The 12,599-nt window shown below is 39.0% G+C and overlaps 2 protein-coding genes across 3 annotated transcripts in view; one reads left to right on the top strand and one right to left on the bottom strand.

Moving 5' to 3' along the window:
• The window catches only part of ints2 (integrator complex subunit 2), an 85,953-nt gene extending 77,634 nt beyond the window's left edge, over positions 1–8,319 (top strand). The window contains exons 23-25 of the mRNA XM_059973650.1: positions 1,714–1,819; positions 2,625–2,801; positions 3,724–8,319. Of these exons, the coding sequence (XP_059829633.1) occupies positions 1,714–1,819; positions 2,625–2,801; positions 3,724–3,902 (462 nt within the window). The 3' untranslated portion in view covers positions 3,903–8,319. The remainder of the gene's footprint in view (positions 1–1,713; positions 1,820–2,624; positions 2,802–3,723) is intronic.
• Positions 8,320–8,977: 658 nt separating this feature from the next.
• Positions 8,978–12,599, bottom strand: part of med13a (mediator complex subunit 13a) — a 192,705-nt gene continuing 189,083 nt past the window's right edge. For both annotated transcript variants that reach the window (XM_059973634.1, XM_059973636.1), the window contains exon 31: positions 8,978–12,208. In XM_059973634.1, the coding sequence (XP_059829617.1) occupies positions 12,076–12,208 (133 nt within the window). In that variant the 3' untranslated portion in view covers positions 8,978–12,075. The remainder of the gene's footprint in view (positions 12,209–12,599) is intronic.

The raw sequence follows: 12,599 nt of genomic DNA, 5'->3' as shown, positions 1-12,599 counted from the left end.
ACCGGAGCTTTTCAAAAACGTTCTCCAAAGTGTGTATTTTTGAAAACGTCAGATTGGCCGGAGCAGTGTGGACGGGGTAACCGGAGACTTCTGAAAACGTTGTCAGGCGGCAGCGCGCTATTTCATTGTTCCCTTGAACGCAACCCAACAATTTCAGAACAGACGGCAACGAGACTGAAGCCAGAGGAGTTAGAAATGTACTCAAATACTTTGACCCATAACTTACTGAATAAGTAAGTATACTCACTTTGCCCTGTTTTCTGTCCTTGCTTGTATGAAGGTGGTTTACCTATTTATGCAAGTACTTCTCTGACAATAGATGTGTAACAGCCTGATGTAACATTGTATGGAAATACAAGGTAACACTGATGCAGACGTGTTTTATACATTTAACAAGGTGCTTTATTAATGCAACAGAGTTAGTCAGTTTTTCAATGTTCATCAACAGCCGGGTCAACCTGTCTGTGAACTCCCTGTCGGTCGCCTCTGTACGCTCCAGTATTTGTTTTTCTTTTACAAGTTCCCCTGCGCGAAAGCCAACAGCTGTGTCATTTTAAGTTTTTCCAGTCTAACTACACAAACACACTTTCACAGCGAGATTCGACACCAAACATGTCGCTTGTTTTTGGTAGATGTGTCCTGCGCATGCACAGTAGGAGGAGATTCGCCAAAATCTCCGTTCCAACGTGAACGGAGATATTTTTAAAAACACATAATGTTGTCGCCTATCGTTTTTACGTGAAACCAGCGTTTTCAAAATTATCCAGTCTAGTGTGGATGTAGTCTCAGAGTGAAAGAGCAACACCTTGAAGGCATGAATATTGATTTCTCCTTCCAATTGAAAAAATTCCCTCCTCTCTTCTGTACTCCATTCTGACCTCTTACCACTTCTCACCTACTTATCACCTCCCCTGGGGTCCTATCCTCCTTTGTCTTATGATCCTGTCAGATGCCTTCATCTCCAGCTCTTTACCATTTCTACCCACCCAGCTTCACTTATCACCTTCTAGCCATCCTTCTTTCCCAGTCCTGAAGAAGGCCTTCTGTCCAAAACAACTTTTTCCATCGAAGCTGCCTGACCTGTTGAGTCCCTCCAGCATTTTGTGTATGTTGCTTTGGATTTCTGGCATCTGCAGAATTTCTTGTGATTATAATATTGATGCTGCTGGTCATCTTATGGGGAAAGCAACTCAATCAAACAGCTGCAGAATAGATTTGGAGTTGGTATGGTAATGCCACTATTGTATTCTGAATGTCCAAAAAGCTTTGCTTTGTATAATCGATGCTGACCTCTCTAAATTAGACCTTTATTTTAAATGTATTGACTTTAGGGGTGATGAATAAATAGACCTTTGCAATATACCCATGTCCTTTCAACGAATATAAAAATATTACCTGGGGTAGGGAAATACTGACATCAAACTTTCCCATGCAGGGATAAAAGAGGTTTAATGCAGATTAAAGCTTCTCCCAGAATCATGTCTTAATCTCAATATTGAAGCACTAAAGTGTTAATTTGCTGCCAACTACTTGTGAATTATTCTATGGTAAACTGGAGAATTGTCCCAGTAAATTTTGCTTCGCTTGACTTAAGACTGTGATAATACGCTCTGTCCCACTGTAAATCTCTCAGTTTATGCCTGATCCAAAAGCAGATTCCTAAGATCTCTTATGTCAAGGTGAAATGTAATTGTTCTGCTGTGCTCCATTTAGATATTTGCCATCCAACTTCTGTCTCACTTGTGTATCCAGTATGCATTGCCCAAGTCTCTCAGTGTAGCACGTTTGTCCATCAACGTCATGGGAACAATACTGACAGGTGAGATTTTTCGAGCTGCTATGCTTTAAGTGTGAAATATGGGGGAGAATGCGACACAAATCAGTTTCTTTCCATGCAAGTGCTACTTTTGTCCAGTTCTCACTGGGGTAGGTATCCCTTACTTGAGTTTTTCACAATTCTTCAGAATAGTTGAAAACAGTGTGCTTTGAAAACAAACCAAGTAAGGTTACTGCACACTAATGCCTAGTGCAAGGTATTAATCAAGACAGTAATCCGTAACCTTGGCTACTAAGATTGTGGAAAGCAGTCTTATTTAACAATTTATAGCACACGAGCAGGCTATATTCTGGGTGACAAATTGATTAGAGTCAGAGTGCTACAGCATTGAAATGGGTTTATAAGTGGAGAGGTTGAGATTGAGGAAAGCTGGAAGCTAACTAAGATTAAGGTGACCAAAACAAAATGAAAAATACTAAAAATCCAAAGGTCAGATAAAGATTCTTACCTGAGACATTAATTTTGATCTATCCACATGGATACTGTCTGACCTGAGTATTCCAGTACTCAGAATGCAAATTCACAGTACCTTGGTCCACATTGTGCCAAACCTTGTAACCTACCCTAAAACCAATGAAACACTTGCGTCCTGCAAAGCCCTCCATTTTACTATCACCCGTGTGCGTCATCCACGAGTCTCTTCAATGCCCCTAATGAGTCTGCCTCTACCCCCACTGCTGGCAGGGCATTTCAGCTACAGATCTGTTTAAAAATCCTATCTTTGGAGGCTCTGCCTTTGTATTGGATAAACTTTGAAGTGTTAACAACCATTTCCTTCTTTGTACAGTGCTGACCCAGGCTAAACGGTTTGCCTTCTTCATGCCGACATTGCCTTGTTTAGTGTCTTTTTGCCGAGCTTTCCCACCTCTCTGTGATGACGTTACCTCATTACTGATTCAGACCGGACAAGTCTGTGCCTCGCATGTTGCCACTCAGGCACAAGATATTGACCCCATCATCACACGTATGTATTTGTTCATTACATTAGTTAATCGAAAATGTCTTTAGATGTAACCATTAGAAATGAAGATAATAATTTGACTCCGTCTGGACCCTATCCTAAAACCACAAGTTGTTAATCAGTAATTAGGAAAAGTCACTGTGGAAAAATTCTGGTCAGTTCTTGTTGGTTTACTGTTAAATTAGCAGATTGGCAACAATATGCTGGCTCAGGATCTTCAAGGTGGGAGATGGGTGGTGGGTGAAATTCAGTTTAGACTCCTGATCACTAGCCAGGTTGCTTGAAAGGCTGACATGCTTTGAAGCAATGATGTACCAGTGGAGCCACAGACACTGGAATCTGGAGCCAGAACCTGAATAGCATGTGTGGGGGGAACTCGACAGTCAATGTCCAGGTGTCAACTGTCCATTTATCTCCATAGATGCTCTTTGACTTAATAGATGTACCTAACAGGAATCTCTACATGCAGAGTAAGAAAAGAAAAGCTAATCTAACCAAAGCTGCTCCCTCTTCTTCACTTCTGTAAATACAAAATTAAGGATAATGTTTGTTTTCTTGTTTAGGCCCTCAACATCTTGAAAGAGTTGCTAGAATGGTGGAATAGTATAGATCATTTAGGTCCCAGAGGTTTATTCCTGAATGTTCTTAGAAGCAGTTGAATGTTGATCATCATTCCTGCTAATCTGAAAGGGGGGGGGGGGGGATGGGGGCTGCGGCGAAGAATGCTGTTTTGCAGATCTTCCTAACTTAAGTTGAAATATAGTCTTTAAACAAAAAAAGATGTACCTGAGTCCATGCCTGATGATTGAGAATACCAGGGTTGCAGCATTGACCAGATTACATAGAACTGGTGTATACCATAGTTACACAGCTGCATTCTAACACAAGTCAAGAAAGGCAGTTCATGTTAATTATCTTTTCCTAGGTCTCAAGAATCTAAAAGAGAACCCTCACGCAAGTGCCAACTTCTACTCGAGTACAGATCTGGAGGTGATTAAAAAGGGGGAGAATATTACCGAGAGTTTGGACCCTGACGTGCTTTTGTGCCAGCGCATCGAAGCAACTTTCTTAGAAATAATAAATACAGCTGTCGTTGGAGTCTAGTACTAGAATGAAGCTAACGCTGCAACAGCTAACATGAAATGAGACTGGTGAGTGACGGAACAGTTTTCGCCAGAAACATAGGTGCTGTGCTCTGTATAAATCCAAATACAGAATGGATTTTCAATTACAGCCAGAGACCGAGCTGGACCTATTGTCCTGAAAAAGAAATGGACATTTTAATATCTTTATAAATCTGACTTCAATTTTCTGCAAATTGCAACTTAGATTGCTTTGTAATAAAAAAAATTGTCCATTTACATTTTAAATTAGTGCTTATTACCCATGTCGTACAGTACATCCATAAGAATATGCTGATCATTTGATAATTGTTCCTTTTTACCTCAATCTAACATCCCTTTCCCACCCTCATACTTTGTCCTTGGGAGAAAAATATAATAACCAAACGAGAGAAAGAAATGGACTGTGACGCTATCAGAAGTAGTCCGTTATTTTCCATTATCATAGTTTCCAAGTAACCCATTAGCACTACTATTGACCCATCACCTAAAATCAGCAGATCACTGCTACATCTCTTAGTTCTGGTGTTTGTTTGGATGATGTGACTATTTAGATTATTTAATAGAATTGCCTAATTGGTATTTTATTAAAGCTTGCAGACTAGGACACTACAGCGCAGCCTTTGACCATTCTGGTCTATGGCAAACTATTTTTCTGTGTATGCAGTTTTCTTTTATGGGCTTATTGGTGAATCAGCTAAGATGCCACCAGTGCACTTGTCATGTTTTCCACATCAGAGTCTAGCAGTAATTGATAATTAAATAATTGATACAGTAAGGTAGGAGATAAAGAAGAGATCTGTAACTTTCATACTTGAAATTAACAGCCCATCTTTCTGGGCTGCTGTGGTTGCAACATCTCCAGCAGTGGAGTGTCAGCTGTGTGAAATGCTGAGGCAACCATTAAACATGTATCTTAACAGGTAATTCCTAGAAAAGTAGTACACTGTGGTGTTGAGGCAATTGAGGAACCTGTAGTTATGTCTTGACAGTAACGACCCAAGTCTCCCAATGTTACAGTATCCCTTTAAATATAGCAGGAGAGCTACTAACAAAGGGGGCTGCTGCCATTGTTACACAATAGTTGTATAATTTCCGGATCCCACGTTCTTAATATGGGTGGCACTGGGTCTCATGCAAAATCTTGGTTCAAACTCTTGACTGTTCATTTTTCTCCAGAGATGGTGCCTGACCTGAAGGATTCCTCCAGCACTGTTGCAAAATTTTTCCCTCCTGCCAGAGGAAAATTTCAGCTGTGCTAAAGTGACTAACTCATTTTGTGTATCGCATCAGATTTCCCCTCCACTTTTCTCCTTAGGAAACAGTTGCACTCTCTAATCTATCCTCGTAATTGTATTCCCTCACCTGAGGAACCATCCTCAGATCTCCTCTGGATTCTCTCCACATCCCTTCGTACGATGAGCCCAGAAGAACTGAACACAATACACCGTTGAGGCTGGACAAGAGCATAAGGGAACAAAAGTTCAGCAATAATGTTAAGACCCAGTGAAAATACAACTGAACGTTCTTCACACCAAGCACAGGGAGGATGTACTTGACCTTGGCAGCAGAGCAGCTTTGATGTGGTTAGATGCCATGAATTGCTGTGAGATTTGGTGTCTTTCTCTTCTAGCTGGCAACCTGATCTGAAATGATTTTTTCCCCCATAATCTCCTTAGCACACAGCAGGCCAGGCACCATCTATGGAAAAAGAGTAAACAGCATTTTGCACTGACACCCTTGACTGGAAGAGAGAGATTAGAAGGTGGATGGGGAGGAGAACGTGTAATACAAGGTAGTTAGTGATAAATGAAACCGGGAGGGGGAGGGTGAAGTAAAGAGCCGGGAAGTGGATTGGTGAAAGAGATAAAGGACTGGAGAAGGGGAAGGAGAAGCAGAGGGAGGTGATGGGCAGGTAAGGTGAGTATAATGGGAAGGTGGTTGGGTTGACTGTTTACACTTTTCCATAGATGCTGCCTGGCCTACTGTGTTCCTCCAGCATTTTGTGTGTATTATTTGATTTCCAGCAGCTGCAGATTTTCTTCTCCTTTTAGCATCTTTTCAGATTCTGTGAGAGCTGAGAATAGATTGCATACAATATTGAAATCTCTTTCACTCACTTCAAAGTATACAACATAGAAGAAAACTCCAGTCTGTGACCATTGGCTGCAGGCCTTCACTACCGAGGCAACAGGAAAAAATCATATTTGTTTAATAATCGTTCAACCAGACATGAATAGTCATATGAAACAGCGTTCCTCTGGGGTCAAGCTGCAAAACAGTCCCGAAAAAGAAATCGTATCACCCAAGTCTCTAAGTGAGATGGCCTGTAGATTGGTGGTGCACGGATGTGCTCAGCAAGAACAAGCTCTCAGTTTCCACAGATGAACGCGTGTACATACGCAGTCCAGCTTGCCTTCCACTGAGTGAATACTGGAGAGCAGCACCGACAGGAGCAGTCTTCCCCCAAGCCAGTTTAGACAGCTCAACACTTCCAGTTTCTTCCCTCCTGAGCAGCTGCAATAGACAACACCGCCACGAGGAATAGTCCATGCTACAACCAAGGCCATGCACAGTCAGTCGCTGCAATAAACCAGTGAGTCAGACTTGCGGTGTTTCACATTACTAATGTCCAACAGGGTCTTACAACAAGAAAAATGTCTTAAGACAATCAGCAACTTTGTGAATTGACTCCAACAGCTTTCTTTAGCAGGCAGCAAAATGGTCTGCACCAAATACAACTCCTCCAGCTCCCCCTCTATCGAGCAACTCACTGATGGGGTAGACCTGCAGTGCTTAAAGTTCTTCACGACCAGCAGGGTCTTGCGAGCATAAAAAAAGGACATTTAAATAAAACAAAAACACCTTTAGCTGGTCCTGGAGAGGCCGATGCAGCTGAGTGTGCTGCCATCTAACTAGAACCAGACATGACATCAGAGAGTAGTGTATGATGCATTGCTACTGATATTCACATCAGTGTTGAAGTCATTATTCAAGCAATGTGTAAAATTGCTACAGCAGCTTTTCTTTTTAGTGAAAAGACCTACAGAATTACAAGTGAGGTTTAAAACAATAGGGTCCAGTCAAGATTGATTTTGAGTACAAAAGTGTTTTGAGGAATACTGGGGGTGGGGGCAGGGGGGTGCAGGGGAGAAGATGATGGAGGAAAAGTATGTCATAGATCAGCCATAATTGCAAATTGTGCTAGATGGTGGAGCAGGGTCAAGGACTAATAACTGTTCCAGTTCTGCTAATCAACTATCACCACTAATGATTAATCCATCTTCTCACTGGAACTAATACAGCAAGCAGTATTTGTTAGATAATTAATCCTGTCATCTCTACCTCTTAGTCCTAACTGCACATCCAGATAAGTGAATAAACCTGAATAAGTAAATAAAATGACAAAGGAGTGTCACACCAATATTATGAATAAATTATTTATTTTCATCTGAAAATGTTTAAAAAGTATAAACTTTTTCAACAATTCAACCATAATTTGTACTTTAAGCTTTTTGGACTGTATGTAGCTTTTAGTGTTTGCCACGATCTCCAGACTAAAATTTGTTCATAATTCATTGAAAGACTTGAAAGGAAGTACAGCTGCAGCTTTGCAAGCAGGATGTTTTATACCAAAACAAGACACCAAGGGAAAAAAATGGACCATTCGTCACTACATCTGGGCTTTCATCACTGCTTGCCCAGCTGTTACAGGCAACCAACTTTTCAGTAAAACATGACATTGTTCTCCCAATATTTTATCTCTTTAAAAATAAGCAAGGCATCAACTCTGTAAAATCCAACAATTAATAAAATTTGAGTTTTTTTAAATCTACTGCAATTCAGCTCAAAAATCTATAAATATTTTGACAAAAAAGATTAAATTATGAAATTTAAATAAGACAAAAAAACTTTGAAGCAATGCATTATTTAAGCACTGGGATTACTAGTGTTTGCACAATCAAATGGACCACTTTCAGATCTGGCTTGAGCATGACCAGGAAAATATCTGAACTGGGAAGAGACTACAGATTCCCGTAGGGATCATAGGTTTGTAAAACTGCTGGAAGTATCCAGAATAGTATTGTCTGCAGGCAATCATACCTTAAATCATGATGACCCAGTTACAATGATTGCTCTTCTCCACACTGGAGAATAAACTTAGCAATAAATTGTGGGTAACAGTAGAAAGCCTGCACTGTGGTGAAACTCCATTTAATGAAGATATCCTTTTCAACTTAATACTATCATATAACCACCAGATTATGCATATGCACCAGATTTCAAGAACACCACTGAATATAACTGCAGTAAGAGTCAGGCAGGGATATGTGGATAAATATTTTTCAATTAAAACAGCAGTTTCTCTAAACCCACAAATGCTATTATTAAGAACTAAATATGACAGAAAACAAATCTAATTTGTTATATAGTTACCAGTTTTTAATTTATTTAAGCAAATTTTGAAAGAAATTTTAGGTTTGGGCCAAGTCAAGCAACATCATTGGAAAAAAGTTAAGAGTTAACAGTCGATTCACTTCTGATCATTTCAAACAAGCAGCCAATGTCGTAACAGATGTACCATGGTCAACTTAGTACCACAAAGTTCACTCTGTGGTGTTCCCATCACCCTCTGTGGTGACCACTTCTGTGATAAGGTACAACCATTTGGATTGTATCCTACCAACTACTCTCTGAATTACTTAAAGAACCTATTTTTCAGGAAAGAGTTGGCTGGGGACAAATTTTAAAATGAACATAATTTTGGATAGGGAAAAAGATAGTTTACCTTTTTAAAAGAAAGCAATAAATTGTGTTGGTATTACTATTTGCTAATGTCACAATGCCCAAGAACATGTTCAGTCATCTATAGCAATATCTATATTCAGTATCTATAGAATATATACAGTCAAATGGGATAAGATGGGCATAATGGTCAGCATAAACAGGGCAAGTCAAATACTCTGTTTCTATGCTGTTGTAGACATCAAAGACTGGTCACAGGGAAAGAACAGGAACCAGAGTGCTATTGCCACTCAACAAAGCATTTTTAGTTGAATGGTACCCTGAAACTGTAATGATTGTTTTATAAATTATCTCCTATCATTAAGAGGACTATTCCAAAGAAGGGTCATAATTCAAACTACAAAAAGTGTTTTGTGAAATTTTGGCAAAACTTTAATGTTTGGCATTGTAGGTAGTGGGCTTATTTATATTAAGGGTTTACACTAATGAACTTAAGTGTACTTTGAAAAGAGGACGGTTTTAGGGTATGGGGTTAGGGCAAATGCTCTTTCATAAATTCACCACATGCTCACAGTCTTCAAAAGTGAATGTCCACTGGTACAAAGGCTCACACAGTGGCAAGCACAACACCCAAGAGAAGGAAAGAGTTAAAGAGAATTTTGAAAAAGTGATTGATGACTTGGAGTTTTAACTTTTACAGTACTAATGCAGTCTTGGAACACGATTATTGTACTAATAAATTCTTATGAAACTCCTATCAACTATTTCTTGAAGGCCTCTAAATTGCTACACACAGCTTTAAAAGCTATGTACATTTTCTTATTTATTAAAAAAAATTGCCAACAACTGACATCTCCCTGCCGCACATTTTCCCCAAGTCTTAGTAATTAAGAGCATTTGAGTTAAACATTATCTCATATGTTTATCATTTACTTGTTACCTTCAGAAAAGCCACCCTTGTGAAACTTATAAAGGCTAAACTGTGATGTAAAAGGCTTCAAGTCTCAGCTGTCTTCCAGAATTTATGCCATGCATACTTTCCCAAGGATTAAACAAGCATAAAGTGCTATTCAGGTTTTCACTTGATGAGCCAAACCTGTTTACATTACCAGAAAGAAATGTGCTCCTACTACACCCAGCCATAAAGGGAACAGATTTGATCAAATGTTAATACACAAATAATCAACATCTTACTGAAATCATCTTGACAAGGGCAAATTAGTCCTTGAATTTTGGTCACTCAATACCTCTGGCAAAAATCAGCCTTTTGAAAATGCTAGCAAGAATTACCTATGAAGTTAGGCAACACTTTTTTGAATTGCATATTCCTGCAGCAGACTCTCACTTAATTGGCAAGTTCTTTTTCTGATGGTTTCTGGTGGCATATTTGTATACTTGTTAGAATTTTAAAATTTCTATCAATTCAAAACTGGTGTTTTCCTGCTGCTAAGACCAATACATCTCTGACTAGTTACCGTCTATACAGTCACCACATGGTAGAGAGTTTGTATTAGAGCCACAAGTTCAAAAATTTACACCTGCACATACTTACTGCAAATTCTCCAACAAATTATTTGAGACATTACTCAGCTATAATTAGTTTCCTTCCCATGTGGAAATCCTACGGCATCACCCCTGACAGGAGTGTCTCAAAACCATCTGTACCTTTCGGGCAGGCACAGGGATTGTAATGGTAAAATTTTTTAAAAATTATTTTTCTAAATGGGAAGCTAATTATATTTGCATAGCGTGGTCCAGTCCTAATGTCAGGACCTACAACCGGTCTCTATTCAACCTGTTCAACACTACTACAGAAGATCAACTGAGATAAATTGTCATAAGAATTTCTTCCCACAAATTATATTGCAGGCAAGCTAATCTCTGAAGGTGGTTTTGAATTTAACTTCCTAAACGGAAATTCATCACTTAGTTTAGCTTCAAACTATTTATATCATTATACTATTTGACCCTTTAGATCCTTTTATTGAAATGTAAATTTTACCTTGTGAATGTATAAAAATGGAATTGGAGTTGTTTAGAAAAAAGGCACTGAGTCTACATAGCAACTTGACCAGAGATTATTTGAAAAAATTTACCTCAAAGAAAATAAAATTTCTTTTAAGTTCAGAATGTAACATGACAATGGGAAATGTGGAGATGCAAGGGCATACGAGGCAAATGTTGAGCCAACCATCTTCTGTCACTATTATTTTCAAATTGTTGCTAACCTGAGAGGCCATTTATTTGAATCTATGTTACCCACAATTGAATGCTTTATAAAGGTTCTAAATGTCCCAATAATTTTCAGTATTCCAAATCTTAAAATGTCTGCAGTAATTAATTAACAGTAGAGAAAAAAAGACATTTCATACAAAAGTAAACCATGGAGCAATGGGGTGTGTGTTAAATTATCAGATGTGCTCACCAGTGAATCATAATTAATGGAGGACCAAAACAAGAAAAAGCATACGTGTGTAATTTTCACAAAGATGGTACCTGGATCAGTCAAGCGGTCCATTCTCTAAAGCCGTCATAAAGTTCAGACAATGATAAAAAGTCTGGGGCCTAGAAACCTTAACACTACAACAGACCATCACACCTGCTTTGCATTGATTCAATTTTGGAAAAAAATTATGTTGCTACAAAATTTAGTTACCATTCTGCACAATTTTATACAGTAGTAACAAATTAAAGTTACTGATTTTTTTTATATATACAAATAGACAGGCCACAGGGACTGACCCAGCTAGAGCATTCGTCTTCTCAGCCCTGCTACCTGTTGAACACTCCCCCCCCCCCCCCCACACACCTCCCCTTTTATCCCTGGCTTCAAAAATGCATGATAGGAAATGCTTAAGATGTCCTTTTCTCAGTTATAAACACAGTGAACATACTTTATTTACTGTACAAGTACTCTGCACTGGCAGCTTTGCTGCGTTTTCACCACACAAGATGTGGCTGACACTAACTCCTGCCCCTACTAAATGTACATTGAGCCAATAGATATCTGCTGCTCTTGCTCCTGACTTTATAGCAACCTACTGCAAACTCTTAAGACGATTATAGATATTTTAGTACAACAAATGCTTTAAAGCCTGAAGGTAATATAAACCTTCTTGAAAAATTAAAAAAAATACAAAATATAAGACAATTTATACAACATTTAAAAACTTACAATAAATTAAGATGCAGGCATTTTTTGGATAACTGCCTGTGGCTTTAAAACCCATCAAGCAATTACGGGGGTTGTGGGGGTGGGGGGACACCCTCAGGTGCTTCAGACCCAATTTCATGAATCTCTCCATTTTGTCCATGAGTATCGTCCACTTCCCTTCCCACAGAATCCTGCTCTCAAACGACATCCCTTTTCTAAGAGTTTTCCCGAATCTCTGGCCACTTCTTCGCCTGATCTACAACATGCTCGTGATGAAGTTGTACAGCTGCGTCAGCACCACAAAATGAACGGGGAGGCAGGAGCGGCGATCCTGAGTGGCAGGGTCACAGGTGAGCCAGGAAAGAGCGTTGTACTGTTCGAGAACAAACCTGGCATTTGAAGAAATTTTACAATATGAAACTCCACTTATAAACACTACAAACAAGAACATCTACAAGGTAAACAGCATGCCAACACTTCATAAATTGCAATGCTGCTACAGAAAAAATAACATTAAAAACTAACTGAGCATAAACCTGAAATACACAAATGTTTCACTTAATTGCCTTTACAATGCAGTTTTGTGTGCAGATCAGTTGATAATCTAACATCCTGCAGATCAAAAATGTGACTGGCCAATTTCTATGAGATGCTGAATATATTATGCATAACATTAATGAAAACTTGTTTTTATTCATTTTATTTAGAGCTACAGCATAGAACAGGCCCTTTTTATCAATGAGCCATACCACCCAACAACCCAACTATTTAACTCTAGTC

This window comes from Hypanus sabinus, chromosome 6 (genome assembly GCF_030144855.1).
Source record: "Hypanus sabinus isolate sHypSab1 chromosome 6, sHypSab1.hap1, whole genome shotgun sequence".
NCBI lineage: Eukaryota > Metazoa > Chordata > Chondrichthyes > Myliobatiformes > Dasyatidae > Hypanus > Hypanus sabinus.
This window is presented reverse-complemented; position numbering and strand designations above follow the sequence as displayed.